The sequence below is a fragment of the Octopus sinensis genome, linkage group LG8, assembly GCF_006345805.1.
Source record: "Octopus sinensis linkage group LG8, ASM634580v1, whole genome shotgun sequence".
NCBI classification, from domain to species: Eukaryota; Metazoa; Mollusca; class Cephalopoda; order Octopoda; family Octopodidae; genus Octopus; species Octopus sinensis.
The window spans coordinates 76,151,158-76,171,157 of record NC_043004.1 but is presented as its reverse complement, the minus strand read 5'-3'; the positions used below and the strand labels follow the sequence as shown (position 1 = coordinate 76,171,157).

The window sequence follows — 20,000 nt, the reverse complement described above, 5'->3', positions numbered from 1 at the left end:
TGACTTTATACACGAGCCTCTGCTGTTATTGTCTGTCTGTGTACGTCTGATAAAAACTTTCCTCTTGTTTTTCTTTTTTTTTTTTCCAACTTTACATCGTTATTATTCGGAAGCTGAGAAGCCCTACACCTCAATTAACTTTTATATCAACCACAGTGGATTATTACTATTACTCTTATTATCCTAACAACTTGTGGAATACTCTGTATGTTGCTCTTTCTTTCTTTCTTTCTTTCTTATTCATTTTAATGACTTTAAAACTTATCAATATTTTCTTTTCTCCCTCTGATGTCTTCTTTTACGCGCGTGCACGTGTGATCGGTGAAATCCCCTAGAATTTGATGACCCCCCCCCCGAAAGTAACTCGTAAATTTATGTTAATTAACTACTAATTATTAGTATTAAAACACACACACATACAAACATGCATATGTATATGTATATATATATATTATATATATATTATATATATATATATATATATATGTGTGTGTGTGTGTGTGTGAGTGTGTGTATGTATGTATATATACAAATATTTCAAGCATTTTCTATCCTTTTATGTATAATGTATATTGCCATTCTACCCTCATGATAATAACATGAGAATGCTAAATCTAAAAGAGTTTGTTTTCAGTTCTACTGTTTTATTTTGTATTTTTCTCTGTTTATACGTTATTCCTAAAACTTCGAATTTATTCTTTTCAGGTACTGATATTTACAAAGTGAGTTTATTGAACACAGGAACGTATATAAATAAACAGAATCTACATTCTTGGATCTTCCAGTCTTTCATACATTTTCTAAAAGGAAAAACTAACTAAGGATTTATATATATACCAACAACGAAATCTACGGATTCACCTTGTTATAGTTGTTACCATTCGCTTGGCTTTTGTCTCCTCGCACAGGTATCGACCCACTACTGGCGGGACGAACCTCTTATGATCCAAGCATGTTTTGATTGAGTTTTATCAATGGTAACAGCTTTAATGTTGGTGAAACTTTAAACAAGGAAATAATCACTCACAAAAAAAGCCCTACAATGGCTAATCAAACTCATCGATTGACACTAGTGGGGCTAGTGATACTATGTTTTTGCCCATTAGTATCTAGTGTATATTTACTGGGCACCGATACATCTTATGCCCAATTCTCGCTTTGGAATATATGTTTAAATTCCAGTTTGTCTTTTAGTTTCAAAACTTCTCAACAATCCGCTCTTCTCATGTACACAGATGACAATGGAGTAATGGACTTCTTTCAAATCAATCTGAAGGAAGGAATTATATCATTGACTATTAAAATTTCCAATCGTCCCGATGTGTCCCAAACTGTGAAAATCGCTGGACCGTTTCATGATAATCAATGGCACAGTGTTACGGTCAAACGAAATAGTGAAATCACTAGTTTCACGGTTGACCAGATCACGAAACAAATGCGCTTCGAAGGAACTGACTTCTTGTTCGGTTCGGAAAAGATCCATAACTATGTGTATTTCGGAGGTATGCAGGATCTTGACAATAGTAAAGTGTCCAATCCAGAAGCGAAATATTCCGAACATTTCAAGGGATTCGTTCGGAATGTGATCTACGGGAATTGTTCTTGTATTCCAGTTCGTGCTGAAGTTGTCGGTGGAATAGATATAGATGATGGGGATGATGAAGCATGCAAAAAACCTTCGATCTGTGACAAAGGGTGTATCTGCATTCGAACGGATAATGGATACGGCTGTGATTGCGTTTACCGGGAAACATGTTTGGAAGGTAAGGCATTGTTCATTTCATTGTTTCCAAAATTCGAAGAATTCTGTTGTTTGTTTGTCGTCCGGCAACAGGCTGAACTTTGTTATCTTGCAAACATTTACACACAACTTTTAAACGAATAATACTTATGAATATTGTATACATACATGCAGCAGTGTATAAAAGTAGAGATAAAGTGTATGGTGTGTGTGAGAGAAAGAGAGAAGAGAGAGAGAAAGAAAGACAGAGAGAGACTGTGAGAAAGAGAGACCGTGTGTATGAGAGAGAGATATTGTGTGAGAGAGAGACTCTGTGTGTGTGTGTGTGTGTGTGTGTGTGTGTGTGTGTGTGTGTGCACCATTACAAAAGAAATAATAAGAAATAATTCATGTCACTTGTCCGAATCCCAGATGATCTTTCTGAATGTAGAAGTTACCAAAATCATCTAAACCAGATTATCAAAACTGAAGTGAAACTACATAACATGATTATCTTGGGAAATCTGATCCCTAACATTAACTTTAGGAAGGAAGAATGGTAAAGTTAGTTTAACTAAGGGCGCTACTTAAATACAGAGGTCCCGCTTAAATACAGCGGCCCCGATGCGTCTACGTAACGATGTTTTTACAGTGCACACACGTTAGGGTTAGGGTTAGGGTTACGCAGATGCATCGGGACCTTCGTATTTAAGTAGTACCTTACTAAGACCCTATGTGTTCGTAAGTCTGTGGTCCTTGTGTCTTGTGTGCTGCTCTGCAGGATTTCTATTATCAACATTAAAGCCTCCGATTTATAAAAATATAAGAGATGAGATATTTTGTGATGTTCGTGAACGGGTACTGGAATGGACTGTCAGTCAGTTCCTGTGTCATAAATTCTGATCTTGATGCAGGTATTTCGTCGTAGTTTTTGGTTTACCTATATAAGTGTGTCGCCTCCCTAACTTTGTTTCATCACAACTTTCAGAAAACTGAATATTTTTATTACCGAAATTTTCTGCAAAAAGCTTTCAGGTAGTGTTGATAGCAACTATATCGGAATTTAATATATAAAAATAATTGTTTAACGCTCGCACACACGCACGAAATTTTAAGTTTCATTTTATACATACTGTATATGTGTGATGTGTGTCAGTGTGTATTTGTGCGCGACCACCAATTTTTTTGGCACATTAAATTTCTTACGTATTATTATTATTATTATTATTTTGATACATTAAATTTCACCAAAAATTACATATTTTTCTTTAAGTTATATAAAAAGTAAACATAGACGTAGGAGTGGCTGTGTGGTAAGTAGCTTGCTTACCAACCACATGGTTCCGGGTTCAGTCCCATTGCGTGGCCCCTTGGCCAAGTGTCTTCTGCTATAGCCTCGGGTCAACCAAAGCCTTGTGAATAGATTTGGTAGACGGAAACTGAAAGAAGCCCATCGTGAATATATATATGTGTGTGTGTGTATGTGTTTGTCTCCCCAACATCGCTTGACAACCGATGGTGGTGTGTTTACGTCCCCGTAACTTAACGGTTCGGCAAAAGGGACCCATAGAATAAGTACTAGGCTTACAAAGAATAAGTCCTGGGGTCGATTTGCTCGACTAAAGGCGGTGCTCCAGCATGGCCACAGTCAAATGACTGAAACAAGTAAAGAGTAAGAGAATCGGGGTGAAATGCGCCCGTGGAGATAATGCCTTGTTTTTCGTGGCTTAGTTAAAAGAGAAGGGCAATACCCAGTAAACTTTTTAAAGGAACTCCGATACTTGTTGGAGAGAAAAAGATAAGGAATCTTCACTCACACTTGCAACAGAATGGCATCTACTAAAGGCACTTGGGTGTAATGTGGTGCTTGTTAAAACCGGTTCTTAGATCTCTACAGTTGGCTGTCAGGAAATACGTATTCTATGAACGAAACCTGATCAAAACTATTTTACTATCGTTTATGTTCGTCTCCTGTTACGTCATAAATATATTTTATAAATACTTTGTATCATATTTTTACATATCTTTTATGGTTATATGCTCTAGATTTTGAGTAACGAGGACACATTTTGTTGTAGACTTGTCCAGCGACGTTAAAAGGAAAGTTTCATACGATGATGTAGATTAATGACTAATTGTGATTCTTGGACAACTTCAGTAAACATTACTAATAAAGAGAAACTATGAAACTAAATAAATACAAATAAACTGTTGAGATCATCTTGAGAGAAGAAGGATTAGACTATATTTACACATCTGAGTGCATACATACCCATATATGATGGCATATGACACACCTTTGTTTTAGGGTCCTTTTTTTTCCCCTAAGTCTCAAAATATGACCCTGGGTCCTTTTCAAAATGGGACTCATTCATATTACATGCTTTAATGCACTAAAAACTTTTTTCTCTCTCTCTCAGAATACGCGCTACTGAATTTGAGGTGCGTCTAATATGCTCAATGCGTCATTTTTGCCATCAAATACGGTATATACAATAATATACAATCCACATGCACACACACACTCTCTCTCCCTCGTTGCTGTAGCCCACCCCCATTACCTTCATTTTTTTTTTTTTACTTTTTTCAGAAACTTTTTTTTTTCAAAATATGCGGGAAAATACGGAGATTATGATTCCGAAGAAAATTTCCAAAAATTTTTGTAAAATTTTTTTTTTAAGATTTTTTTTTTTCTAAATATGCGGAAAAATACGGACATTACGATTCTGACAAAAATTTCTAAGCATTTCTGTAGCTACGGTCAGGGTAAGGGGTTTAGGGTTAGGGTTAGGGTTTTAGAGTTAGTATTGAGGGAAACGTCAAAATTTAAGAATTTGAAGGGGAAGGGAGGAATTTCGCAATGCCGATTTTTGGCAATTTTCCGGAACCTCCGTATCCAAAAACGGGGGTTTTTGGCAAAATTTTTTTTTTAAATAAACAAATTTTGGAGAAAATTGTGGGAGGGGACGGGCGGAGGTTTCTCCCATTTGCTTTTCCAATTATGGCATCCCAGGTTCGATCTTACTTGGTCAAGTGCCTGATGAGGGGATTTTCTACTTTTCCGTTAATTGTTTCCATGATCTATTTAGATTTCACACACACACACACACACACACACACACACACACACACACTCAGCAACCAGTACATTCCCTCCTCGGTTATTTCTATTGCCACCCAACATTCCTCTTACTGCCTGACCTTTAGCCTTTCTTTCCCTAAATGCACCCATTGCACTCACCCACTGTTTCTCTCTCTCTCTCCTCTCTCTCTCTCTCTCTCTCTCTCTCGTCCACAGCCTCCCCTTCTCGGATGCCTTCATGGTATTAGCACTCTCCTCTTCCTATTCCTCCTCTGCGGCACCTTCCCATCCACTGCACCTTCACCCTCTGCCACACTTTCTCTCATCTCTCCCCACACCCTCTCCACCTCCTCGACAACACGTCTCTCTCCCCCCTCCCCCTCTGACCTAACTCAATGACCCAGCAACTCTTTCTCCTTCAGTGAATCTCCCAGAATTTAACTTCATCCTATTTCTATTGCTTCTTTCCTCTCCTCTTTCCTACACACCTTCTTATAATGTTGGATACTTATGGTGTATGTTTGTGTGTGTGTGTGTGTGTGTGTGTGTTGTGTGTGTGTGTGAATGCTGACATTCCTTGGAGACATTACAACTGGCTGTTCTGTGCTGCAAAATAAATCTGGAATAAGCATAAAAAGATCCCTTACTTGAAAAGCAGGTAAGGGTTAGCCACAGGAAAAGCATCCAGCCATTAAATCCTCCCTCTGTGCAGAACATTGGACTATGGGAAAACAGATGTTAACTCAATGAACAAATGCAAATATATATGTGTGTGTGTTTGTGTATACACAGACATACACACATACAGGCATACATACAACTTGAATGCCTGTATGTATGCCTATATGTATATATCTGTGTATATATGTATTTTTATATGTGTGTGTCTTAATACAATTCTTTGTTTACACCCTTTCATGTTTAATATTATGTGCCACTACAGTTTACTAAATACACTCACACACACACATAAATTCCCACAAACAATTTAACATAATTTTCATTCACATTATAGGATGGGTTGGTTCACTAAATGAAAGAATTTACATGAATGTTCAAAGTGAATATGTCATTTAATTGTTCTATTCCTTGCATTAATTCTATCAAGACAGAATATTTCTTCATATTTCTGCTCAGAATTTGGTAAGCAAAATATAAGCTGTCCGAGAGCATAATGTGCTATTGCAGAGTGAACCATAAAGGAAACTTCTCTGAGCGGTTGTGTGGTAAGTAGCTTGCTTACGAACCACATGGTTCCAGGTTCAGTTCCACTGCGTGGTACCTTGGGCAAGTGTCTTCTACTATAGCCTCGGGTTGACCAAAGCCTTGTGAGTGGATTTGGTAGATGGAAACTGAAAGAAGCTTGTCATATATATATGTATATATATATATATATATATATGTATGTATGTGTGTGTGTATATGTTTGTGTCTCTATGTTTGTCCCCCCAACATTGCTTGACAATTGATGCTGGTGTGTTTACATCCCCGTAACTTAGCGGTTCAGCAAAAGAGACCGATAGAATAAGTACCAAGCTTACAAAGAATAAGTCCTGGCTTGATTTGCTCAACTAAAGGCGGTGCTCCAGCATGGCCACAGTCAAATGACTGAAACAAGTAGAAAAAAAAAGAGTAAAAACCAAAGACAGTGACTCTATCCTTCATATAGATGTAAAATGAAATGCCTCTGCATAAAAATCTGTGGCTGAGTGCATATGAACTGAGAAAAAATAACTGACGTTCAGTTTTATGAATTCATAATTATGTGACTGATATCAAGTTACCATATTTCATGGCGTTTTAAAGACACATGGGGATATTCGACGCAGCCGAATATCAGCAGTGCATTTTCAGGAAAAAGCGCGCCAGGAACAAAATAAGCTTACAGGGGGCTCAACTTTGCATATGGGTGCCAGCATGATTTTATGAGACATCTTTTGGCAGGAAAAAAAGTGCATCTTATAAGCCTTGAAATGTGGTGTTGTTTTGGTCTTTTGACTTCAACATTTTTGTATGGGATTTTAAAGATTTCAACAGCATCCAGCTTCAAATTTGAATGCAAAAGAATGGTTTTCATCTCTGCTCCAAGTTCTTATGCCAATTGCTAAAATCATCAAGTGATAAATCAGTGCCTCTACATTGTATTGAGTACTTCCTCCTTCCCCACTTTTTCATTTTTTAGATGGATAATACATATATATAAATACATATGATGATGATGATACATTCATGAATAATACATACACATATAGACATTTACATATATAATATAACTTAGCGGTTTGACAAAAGAGACTGATAGAATAAGTACCAGGCTACCAAAGAATAAGTCCTGGGGTTGATTTGCTTGACTAAAAGGCAGTATTCCAGCATGGCTGCAGTCAAATGACTGAAATGAGTAAAAGAGTAAAGTGTATATATATACACACATACATATACATGTATATACTTGCATACATTCATCATCACTCTCATTTAATGTCCATGTTTTCCATGTTTGCATGGGTCGGATGCATCTTGTTAGGACATATTTTCTACAGCTGAATGCTCTTCCTGTCACCAACTCTCACCTGTCGACAAACAAGGTGACTATTTCCCCATGACCAAACATGTTTTTCACCGAACGAATCGAAATGGATGACTCTGCTTGTAGTATGATGAAGCTGATGTCCATCTGCACCTAACACACATTGTTAAGACAAGAAGGCACAAATCCCATCACAAATGTGATGGGATTCTTTCAGTTTCTGTCTATCAACTTTGTGTGTCAGATAGAATGCCTTGTTTTATTCACTGATTTTCTGTGTCCTTTAGTTCAAATCCCAATAAGATCAAATTAACCCTTCATCTTTTTGGGATCAATGAATATCGGAGTCCATTCTTCTTCTCCTCACACTTCTTTCTTCCTTTTCATTCTGTAATATATCAGGTGAGTTAAATCCTGGTGAGGATTGAGTTCCACCAGGTTCAAAAACACAGCCCTAAACCTGTCAAATATCATGATGACACTTCTATAACTCTAGCAAGTTATAACCCCTTCGTTACCAACCTGGCTGAAACCAGCTCTGGCTCTGTTGTACAAATGTCTTGTTTGCATAAGTTCTGAATAAAAATCTTCCACCAAACCTTAGTCACAATTTATGTTCCTAACACTAGCTAAATGATAACCAAGTTATTTTGCTAAATTCTTTGTTATATTTAAAGTAATTGAAAGAAATACAGAGCATCTCAACAGAAATACAGTAATGAAAGGGTTAAGGACCTACAGTATGCAAATATACAAGAATTCAAAACTTTACATCCTTTACGGTAATCCCTCCCCATATCGTAGTTCACCTGTCACACCCTCAGTACATCGTGGATTTTTCTGGCTAATATATGGAAATTTATATCACAGACTCCTCAGTATATCCAGGTTTCTGTGGCCGATAGGTATTTAGATTTTTTTAGATTTCAAATATTTCTGTGGAAGGTTTTGGAACGTAACACCTGTGATAGTTGAAGGATTACTGTATTGAGTTTCGAAAACAGCAAAATAAGAGAATCTTTAGCCTATTAGACAAAATGCATAATGGCATTCTCACCTGTTCTTTACTCTCTGAGTTCAAGTTTGACTAAGGTCAACTTTGCCTTTTTTGTCCCTCCAAGGTCAATAAAATAAAGTCTAGTACTGATGGTGATGTAATCAACAAATCGTTCCCTTGATATGCAAAGGAATCTCCAAATAAGGATGGTGTGATGCCTTAATCTTTTATATGTCAGACAAAAATTCTTCTGGCTCTTTAATTCTGTGTCCAAAGTCGATCAAGGCCAATTCTGCCTTCCATCCTTTTTGAGGTCGATAAAATATAGTGCTAACCAACCAATCAACTAACCCCTTTTCCCCATAAAACTGCTGGCTTTCTATCAAAATTTGAAGCAGCTACCTGAGTTTCAGGTTTCAACTCCACCTGGCATGAAATTCAAAGCTGTTAAATTTCTAAAGAAGATGCGAAAGTCTTCTATAATCTTGTATTAAAATCCATTTAGTTCCACATTTTGAAAACGGTTGTCGTTAAAAGACTAACCGAGCCCAAAACAAGCCTACCGTGCAATACAGTTTAATCAGAAATACTTTTAAGTGAGTCAACAGATGGTGCAGATAAGGCATAGACAAGAAAAGGGCAGGTTGAAGATGATCTGAGAAGACAGGAATTTGCAGAAGAGATGACGGAATTATTGAGTCATGGATGAACCTGCTGCATTGGGAATCTTTATAGAATAAATGCCAACTCAAGGAAAGTAAAGGTGATACATAGAATGTTAATAATGCTTTTTACTTAAGGCACAAAGCCTGAAATGTTGTGGGAGGGGTATAGTCAATTACATTGACCCCTGTGCTTGACTGGTACTTATTTCCTTGACCCCAAAAAGATGAAAGGGATGGTTTACCTCAACAGTATTTTAACTTACAATGATAATAATACACACACATATATATATATATATACTAACACATACATATGCACACACAGATAGGCATACACACACACACACTCTTACATATTGATATAAATATAAATATATATGCACATTTGCACACACACACACACACACACACACACACACACACACACACACACACACATTCTAAATTACTAGATTCCATTTTTCTGATTTCCAGGTAAGAGTAATTATTGTTGTCAATAATAGGTACTGTATATATTCTTGGGAAAGGTCATTAGATCTGATTGATCTATTTATTGATACATATTTCTGATCACAAAAGGTCAAGCAGCAGCTCAATTTAACAAGCCACTGCACAGGATGAACATACATCTGTTTCATACATCAATCAATATGTATAATCCTCTTCATAATCCTCATCATTTAGCATCCACTTTTCCATGAGGCAGATTTTTTTTCTGTAGTAAGATGCCTTTCCTGTTGCCAACCTTCACCTGTTTACAAGTATGGATTAATATTTGCCCATGGCCAGATGTATATATATGTATATATCAGCAGGCTTTTTTCAGTTTTTATCTCCCAAATTCACTCTCATTGTTCACCCCAGGGATACAGTAGAAGACACTTAGCAGGATGCTGTGCAGTGGGACTGAACCCAAACCATATGGTTGGGAAGCAACCTTCTCAACCACACAACTGTGCCTGTGTGTGTATTTTAGCAAATTAGGAATAATGAAAGGTAAAGAAAACTTTGGTAGGATTTGAACTTAGAATGTCAAGATACAGAACGGATACCACATGCCACTTTGTCAGGCATCCTAATAGATCTGCCAGTCTACTGCCTTTTCGGTAAATATATTTAGAAGAGAAAACAAAGCATGGATTTAAGAATGTGGAATGTCCTTGAAATGAACAGGATTTACTGTATGTGTAAAGAAGAGAGAGAGAGAAAAACAAGAAAGAGAGAGAGAGAAACAAGAGGGAGAAAGCCTCCATCTATAAAATTACTTTAAGAGTTGGTTTTCATGATACTCTATTACATATTCATATAGTTAGTTTCCATGGTAACAATTTGGCCTGTCAGGACTGGTGTAAAATGGATAACCCTGAAAAAAAAAAAAAGAACTGACATTGAGTGAAATGGGAATAACATTATAAGGTCTTGGTGGTGGTGGCAGTGGTAATAGTTGTGTATGTGTGTTTTGGTGGTATATTAAAAAAAAATTCAAAAAACATTTATAGGACACCCTGTGGTGGGTTAATTCTTAAATACCATTATTCCAGATAAACGGAACTGCTATAATTTCAACTTTATAAAGTTTATTATAATCTGACTCTTGAGATTTTCTTTTATGATTAAATTTTCCATATTGTATTCTCATGATACTGATTCCACACATACACACAAGCTGGAGAATTTTTTCTTAAAAGAAAAGTTTTGAAATTATTAAATGAAATAAACATTTTAGAACTCTGCAAAAAAAGGAAGTGAAAACTGACATTTAATCTTGAATTTGTAGAAACTATATGCAGAAAGATCTGGAGATTAATTCTATTGTTTATTCTTTGTCAATTCATCATCATCATTGTTATTTAACATCCGTTTCTTTTCCATGCTGGCGTGAGTTGGATGGTGCGATGGGAGCTGGTAAGACCAGGGGCTGCACCAGACTCCATTTTCTGTTTCGGCACAGTTTCTAAGGTTCGATGCCTTTCCTAATGCCAACCACTTTCACAAAGTACTTTCCACGTGGTACCAACACCAGTGCTTTTCATGTGGTACCAACACCAGTGCTTTTTATGTGGTACCAGCACCAGTGCTTTTCATGTGGTACCATCAGCAGTGCTTTTTATGTGGTACCAGCACCAGTGCTTTTTATGTGGTACCAGCACCAGTGCTTTTTATGTGGTACCAGCACCAGTGCTTTTTATGTGGTACCAGCACCAGTGCTTTTTATGTGGTACCAGCACCAGTGCTTTTTATGTGGTACCAGCACCAGTGCTTTTTATGTGGTACCAGCACCAGTGCTTTTTATGTGGTACCATCAGCAGTGCTTTTTATGTGGTACTAGTACCAGTGCTTTTTATGTGGTACCAGCACCAGTGCTTTTCATGTGGTACCAACACCAGTGTTTTTTATGTGGTACCAGCACCAGTGCTTTTCATGTGGTACCAGCACCAGTGCTTTTTATGTGGTACCAACACCAGTGCTTTTCATGTGGTACCAGCACCAGTGCTTTTCATGTGGTACCAACACCAGTGCTTTTTATGTGGTACCAGCACCAGTGCTTTTCATGTGGTACCATCAGCAGTGCTTTTTATGTGGTACCAGCACCAGTGCTTTTTATGTGGTACCAGCACCAGTGCTTTTTATGTGGTACCATCAGCAGTGCTTTTTATGTGGTACTAGTACCAGTGCTTTTTATGTGGTACCAGCACCAGTGCTTTTTATGTGGTACCAACACCAGTGTTTTTTATGTGGTACTAGTACCAGTGCTTTTTATGTGGTACTAGTACCAGTGTTTTTTATGTGGTACTAGTACCAGTGCTTTTCATGTGGTACCAGCACCAGTGCTTTTTATGTGGTACCAGCACCAGTGCTTTTTATGTGGTACCAGCACCAGTGCTTTTCATGTGGTACCATCAGCAGTGCTTTTTATGTGGTACCAGCACCAGTGCTTTTTATGTGGTACCAGCACCAGTGCTTTTTATGTGGTACCAGCACCAGTGCTTTTTATGTGGTACCAGCACCAGTGCTTTTTATGTGGTACCAGCACCAGTGCTTTTTATGTGGTACTAGTACCAGTGCTTTTTATGTGGTACTAGTACCAGTGCTTTTCATGTGGTACCAGCACCAGTGCTTTTTATGTGGTACCAGCACCAGTGCTTTTTATGTGGTACCAGCACCAGTGCTTTTCATGTGGTACCATCAGCAGTGCTTTTTATGTGGTACCAGCACCAGTGCTTTTTATGTGGTACCAGCACCAGTGCTTTTTATGTGGTACCAGCACCAGTGCTTTTTATGTGGTACCAGCACCAGTGCTTTTTATGTGGTACCAGCACCAGTGCTTTTTATGTGGTACCAGCACCAGTGCTTTTTATGTGGTACCAGCACCAGTGCTTTTTATGTGGTACTAGTACCAGTGCTTTTTATGTGGTACCAGCACCAGTGCTTTTTATGTGGTACCAGCACCAGTGCTTTTTATGTGGTACTAGTACCAGTGCTTTTTATGTGGTACCAGCACCATTGCTTTTTATGTGGTACCAGCACCAGTGCTTTTTATGTGGTACCATCAGCAGTGCTTTTTATGTGGTACTAGTACCAGTGCTTTTTATGTGGTACCAGCACCAGTGCTTTTCATGTGGTACCATCAGCAGTGCTTTTTATGTGGTACCAGCACCAGTGCTTTTTATGTGGTACCAGCACCAGTGCTTTTTATGTGGTACCGGTACCAGTGCTTTTTATGTGGTACAGCACCAGTGCTTTTTATGTGGTACCAGCACCAGTGCTTTTTATGTGGTACCATCAGCAGTGCTTTTTATGTGGTACCAGCACCAGTGCTTTTTATGTGGTACCAGCAACCAGTGCTTTTTATGTGGTACCAGCAACAGTGCTTTTTATGTGGTACTAGTACCAGTGCTTTTTATGTGGTACCAGCACCAGTGCTTTTTATGTGGTACCAGCACCAGTGCTTTTTATGTGGTACCAGCACCAGTGCTTTTTATGTGGTACTAGTACCAGTGCTTTTTATGTGGTACCAGCACCAGTGTTTTTATGTGGTACCAGCACCAGTGCTTTTTATGTGGTACTAGTACCAGTGCTTTTTATTGTGGTACCGGTACCAGTGCTTTTTATGTGGTACCAGCACCAGTGCTTTTTATGTGGTACCAGCACCAGTGCTTTTTATGTGGTACTAGTACCAGTGCTTTTTATGTGGTACCAGCAACAGTGCTTTTTATGTGGTACAGCACCAGTGCTTTTTATGTGGTACCAGCACCAGTGCTTTTTATGTGGTACTAGTACCAGTGCTTTTTATGTGGTACCAGCACCAGTGCTTTTTATGTGGTACCAGCACCAGTGCTTTTTATGTGGTACCAGCACCAGTGCTTTTTATGTGGTACCGGTACCAGTGCTTTTTATGTGGTACCAGCACCAGTGCTTTTTATGTGGTACCAGCACCAGTGCTTTTTATGTGGTACTAGTACCAGTGCTTTTTATGTGGTACCAGCACCAGTGCTTTTTATGTGGTACCAGCACCAGTGCTTTTTATGTGGTACCAGCACCAGTGCTTTTTATGTGGTACCAGCACCAGTGCTTTTTATGTGGTACCAGCACCAGTGCTTTTTATGTGGTACAGCACCAGTGCTTTTTATGTGGTACCAGCACCAGTGCTTTTTATGTGGTACCAGCACCAGTGCTTTTTATGTTGGTACCAGCACCAGTGCTTTTTATTGTGGTACTAGTACCAGTGCTTTTTATGTGGTACCAGCACACCAGTGCTTTTTATGTGGTACAGCACCAGTGCTTTTTATGTGTGGTACCAGCACCAGTGCTTTTTATGTGGTACTAGTACCAGTGCTTTTATATGTGGTACCAGCACCAGTGCTTTTTATGTGGTACCATCAGCAGTGCTTTTTATGTGGTACCAGCACCAGTGCTTTTTATGTGGTACCAGCACCAGTGCTTTTTATGTGGTACTAGTACCAGTGCTTTTTATGTGGTACCAGCACCAGTGCTTTTTATGTGGTACCATCAGCAGTGCTTTTTATGTGGTACCAGCACCAGTGCTTTTTATGTGGTACCAGCACCAGTGCTTTTTATGTGGTACCAGCACCAGTGCTTTTTATGTGGTACTAGTACCAGTGCTTTTTATGTGGTACCAGCACCAGTGCTTTTTATGTGGTACCAGCACCAGTGCTTTTTATGTGGTACTAGTACCAGTGCTTTTTATGTGGTACCAGTACCAGTACTTTTTATGTGGTACCAGTACTTTTTATGGGGTACTAACACCAGTTCTGTCGCCTGTAGAAATAATTTCTAATGTGAGGAGCTTACCTATAAGTGCATATTTCATTGATTCCATGATAACCATTAAAACACAATCTGCAAGCTACTGGCTTCATGCACATGAAATTTTTTCCAGTCAAACGGTGATGGATGCCATATAGACAGGAGGCAAATCTTAGTCTTCCAATGAAAATCAGATATATTCAAGCTGTTGTTTTCCTCAATTACTCAAAAGTCGTTCCGATGCTTGGATCTGGTTTTCAAAGTAAGCTTTTCATGTAATCACAAGTTCATAAGAGGTGTTATCTCTGGACAAATACTGCAGTAAATTGGTCTATTGACAGTGTGTATACATTCATCGGGATACATAGACGTCTATTTTAATTTAAGACTACATCAGTTGCATATACTGGGTTTTTATTCAGCCTGGTAGCTATTTACGACATCAGTGAATGTTTTATTCACTTTTTCCTACATCAGAGATGATGAATTCTTGTCTGAGCATGTGAATGGTTGTATGTGCCGTTGAAAAGGCCCAAAATGCACCTAGTGTTTTCACTGGCCCCTGCTGGAATGAATTTTCATCTCTTTCTGATATTTACTGTGTTTTTATCACAGCATATCCATAACAGATAAATACTGCTGTAACTGGCCTATCAGCAGTGTATATTCGTTGAGTATGATACATAATTGCCTATTTTAATTTACTACAGCCTCACTTATGTATACCAGGTTCTTTATTCAACAGGCAGCTATTCCCAATGTCAGTGAATGTTGTGTTCTCTATTGAGAACATATATATATATACATATATACGACAAGTTTCTTTCAGTTTCTGTCTAGCAAATCCACTCACAAGGCTTTGGTCAGCCCGAGGCTATAGTTGAAGACACTTGCCCAAGGTGCTACACAGTGGGACTGAACACGGAACCATGTGGCTGGTAAGCAAGCTACTTACCACACAGCCACTCCTATGCCTACACAATTGTTAGGTCATAAGTTCAATACCTGGTGGTATGTTGTGTCCTTGAACAAGATGTTTTATTTCACATTGCTCCAGGCCATTCAAGAGGCAAAAAAAAAAGGGCGTAACTGGTACTTATTTAATCGACCCCGAAAGGATGAAAGGCAAAGTCGACCTCAGCGGAATTTGAACTCAGAACGTAGTGGCAGACAAAATACCGCTAAGCATTTCGTCCAGCGTGCTACCAATTCTGCCAGCCCGCCGCCCTAATCTGTGGAGCACTCAACCACTTACATGTTAATTTCACAAGAAGATTGTTCTGTTGATTGGATCAAATGGAACCCTTGTGATTGCAACTCACAGTGTCATTTTCTTTTTTTTTTATGTAAATGTATATCTGTGATTGTATTACCAATTCCTTGGCGCCTTTAACTCTTTAATGATAGGGTGCAAGACTGGAATTGTTGTATGTGAGTCATTTCAGAAACCAAGAATTATAAGTGGCATTGTGTGTTTGGTTGGCAAAACATGGATGAAATAAAAACACCCTGAAATGTCTGTGATGACTCAAAGAAACTAGACCCTAAACACACAACCCATTCCCCTCATCACCACAACTACAACTGAACACGCAGCCTACACTTCCACTCAACACACAGATAATCACACATACACATACACACACACACACACACACACACACATACATCTTACATACCATGAGGATTCTGAAATGTAACGCAAGATTCTTTAGTAACTGAAGACTGTAGAATCAGACTTTATTCTTTCAATAGTCAGAACAACTCTTCAGCCAAGAAGGATTCAGATTTCAAAATCTTAATGTCTGTCATGTTCTTTCCTTATTCTCAGTTTTACTTCTCCTGTCAACACCACCACCACCAACACCACTACCACCACCATTACCATCACAATACCCGCCTCCGCCAGCATCGTTGTCTCCTACCACCATGTGGCTTACATGCTGAATAATTGTCCTCACTGTTGTAGACTTGTTTACTTGCAGTGAGCCTTTCAATCAAAATGGCTCTATGTTATGACTGGCCGAGGGGGTGGGAAGAGGACTTACAAAAGTTCTTTCGTGGACAACTTGGTGTACAGTCGTCATCATCATCATCATCATTTTATGCCCTCCTTCCATGCTGGCATGGGTTGAACGGGTCACCTGAGTCTGAGACAAAACCTATTAGCAGCTTCTAAAAAATTGGTTCTTATACATGGTGTTTAGATCAATTTCTACAGTTGGATGTAACTTCCTATTGCCAATAGAGTGCACTATGTGTGCACCTTTACAGCATGCACTGAATGTTCACCTTTACAGCATGCACTACATATGTACCTTTCTCTTGGTACCAACACCAGAGAGGTTTATGAGTCCCTTGCAAGACAGCAGATCATGGCTGACTACTCTCTATAGTCTTGCTCTCATCATCTGATTTTTGCCATCCTGTGTGTGTGCGCACGCATGTGTGTGTATATCTGTGCGCATGTCTGTGTAGGTATGTGTGCAGCTGTGTGTGTGCGTGTGCACACATGTGTGTGTCTGTGTGTGTCTGTGTCTATGTGTCTGTGTTCGTGTATGTGTGTGTCTATGTGTGTGTGTGTGTGTGTGTGTTTGTGTCTATGTGTCTGTGTGTTCATGCATGTGTGTGTGTGTGTGTTTGTATCTATGTGTCTGTGTGTGTGTCCGTCTGTCTGTATGTGTGTCTGTGTGTTCATGCATGTCTGTGCGTGTGTGTGTGCATGTGTGAACTTCACTTCCACCCATCAAACATATTTTTTAATATTTCCAATGACTAAAACAAGTAAAACATAAAAGAAACATAATTTGATAAATAAATGACCATAACTGATTTAATAAGGTTTGACCTTTTCACTTGGGTGTGGTGTCTGTCCCCTTGGCTAAAATACTTTAGCTCCAGCAAAACAGTAGAACCCTACAGTAAAGTTCTGTTATTCTTTCTCTTTTTGTGTGTGAACCGGAATATATTGGTGAATATTTCTAAAACTTTGACCTTTTCGGCTTATAGGTCATGACCCTTGCTATGCTGCCCCTTGGTTAAAATGGTAACATTTAAGGAAGCTAGGGTTGATGTGTTGTGTTGGTAAATGGTATGGGCATGAAGTGTTGTTTAAGAAATTTGCATCTTAACCATATGGTTTCCAGTTCAGTCCCACCAGGGCTGGATTAAGACCTATCGAGGCCCTAAGCACTTAAAAGATTTTGATGTCCCCACAAAAGATTATGTAATTCAAAATACAAACAATAACAAACCATAAAATAAACTTTTATTTTTCAAAATGAAACAAAACAGTAGGAAGGAAAATAATGTTTATTTTTGTCTACTTCCACTTTATTTAGATTTGAAAAGTTTCCTCCTACTTTTTTGAATTGCAAAGTCTTTGATCAGATTCTCAAAATTAATCTTAGATAACACATCTGCATCTGTACTTTATTTCATCAAATTTGTCATGACAGCATTACAAAGAGTACCTTGCGGGCTGGACAGAAATATTATTGAAATGAATGATGAAAAAAAAATGAAAATAATGATATTGATGGGAGAAGACAAAAAACACCCGCCAATTCTTTGCTTCTCCAATACATTATTCTTTTGATAAAAAAAAAAAACAAAATGAGGTATTAAACCTCTTACTTTGGTTTATTACAAATTTTCTTTTGTCTTTCTACAAGAAAGAACACGCAAAAATGAGGCAGTAAACCACTTACCCAGACTGAGACATCAAGTCTCTTCACATCTGCATCTTTACTTGGTAGAGATAAAGGCATCCCGAATATATTTTAGCAAAGTTTAAAGTGATTTCTTTTGTGCTGTAAACCATTTACCATTTCTGTGGTGCCCCCTCCTTCTCTTGATGCCCTAAGAACATGCTTATTTTGCTTAATGGTTAATCCAGTGCTGAGTCCTACTGTGTAGTACGTAGAGCTGATGGCTTCCACTTTAGCCTGGCCCAACCAAAGCTCCTGAGTGTATTTGAGAGATGGCATGCACATTATATGTGTGTGTGTGTTGTTGTCTTGATTTCACCTGATGGTTGTAATTGATTGTCACTGTCATACAAGCAGTGTTGCTCATTTCCATTCTTCTGTGAAAGCAGGCCTTGCTTGGAGACAGGTGAGGGTTTACAACAGGAAGAGCATCCAGCCATTGACAAAATCTATCTCAATGAATTCCATCTAACCCATGCAAGTATGGAAATGTTGACATAAAAACAACAAGAATGACGACGTAAATAGCCAGGATTTTGACAATGGAGGTCATCATTTATCAAAATAGACCCACCGTTGGCTGTGCAATCTGTAAAAACAAAATTAAAACCCATGTTAGACCCCCACAGGAGTTGTATGATGTTGTGTTTGGTTAAACTTGTCAAACCCCTTATTTTGACTATGTATCATCATCACCATCATCATCACCATAATTACCATCATGTGTATGTGAATAGCAATGCAAAGAGTTCCAACAGTGGAATAAGTATGGTTCTGATGATGAAGCAAAGTGGATCAAATTCTAATTAAAAGTTGGTGTAAGTTTTTCTGAGTTCAAAACCTTAGAAAAGCAGATAAGAAAATGAACCAAATTTAAACTTAGTGTACAGAAATACAGAATGAATACCACAACGCATCATTTTTTATGCTTTCACTTTTCTGCCAATTCATTATTTTAATTCAACAAAAATGGTGGTGCCCTAGCATGGCCACAGCTCGTGAGCTGAAACTAGATGAAAAAAAAAAAGCATCAAATTCTAATATAAAGTCAATTTTATAAACTTAAATCCAGAAAGGTTTTTATTATTCTTTTACTTGTTGCAGCCATTGGACTTTGGCCATGCTGGAGCCCTGCCTTGAAGGGTTTAGACTTGTGGCTCTCAACCCTTTTGTTACCTATGGTTGTAGTAGAAGAAACTTGCTCAAGGTACCACACAGTGGGATTGAACTCAAAGCCATAAGGAAGCAAAAGGTGTTTCTTAAGCCATATAGCCATGCCTATGCAATGTCTAGAATTTTTGACCATCACTCATCTTCGTTAAAAATATATCAAAAAACAAAAAAAGCACGAGCCACCCATTTTTATTGCTCGACTTCTCCATGATAAAATTCCAATTTTGGTCTCGTCTATATTTAGCTAAAGTTTATATATTTTTATACCAAAATGAAGAAAATATAAAAAAAAAAGATAAAATGATTTCAGTAAAATAAATAACTTGAATAGGTTTATGGTATTAATTTGGGTAATTACTTCAAGTGTGGATGTACTGAATGGAGTTGTTTGAGAGTAATTAATGACTGCCTCTAGGCTTTTGTTTATTTTCCCTTACTCAGTGGGATATTTCATTTTATCGTTTGTTTTACTTGTTTCAGTCATTAGACTGTCGCCATGCTGGAGCACTGCCTTGCAGCATATTTAGCCAAATGAATTGGCCCCTGTACTTATTTCTTTCTTGTAAGCCTGGTGCTTATTCTATCAGTCTCTTTTGCTGAACTGCTAAGTGACAGGGACATAAATATATCAACACCAGTTATCAAGTGGTGGTGGGGGGGGGGATAAACACAGACACGAAGACAAGCACACACACAGATACATTGATATATATATATATATATATATATATATATATATATAAGCAACTTATAAACAAGGGCAAAAGTTTATAAGTTGTTTATAATTTTAACCTTTAAAGGTATTTTAATATGATGCCACTTTTTGATGAAATTTTTTCTGTAAAAAACTTCATCCTA

At 38.2% G+C, this 20,000-nt stretch overlaps 1 protein-coding gene across 3 annotated transcripts in view; it reads left to right on the top strand.

The window, feature by feature from the left end:
• The window catches only part of LOC115215064, a 143,816-nt gene that overhangs the window by 186 nt on the left and 123,630 nt on the right, over positions 1–20,000 (top strand). For 2 of the 3 annotated variants that reach the window (XM_029784211.2, XM_029784210.2), the window contains exons 1-2: positions 1–205; positions 706–1,763. The exon at positions 1–205 is cut by the window's left edge and continues 186 nt beyond it. In XM_029784211.2, the coding sequence (XP_029640071.1) occupies positions 1,043–1,763 (721 nt within the window). In that variant the 5' untranslated portion in view covers positions 1–205; positions 706–1,042. The remainder of the gene's footprint in view (positions 206–705; positions 1,764–20,000) is intronic. The other variant, XM_036505475.1, reaches the window with a different exon arrangement.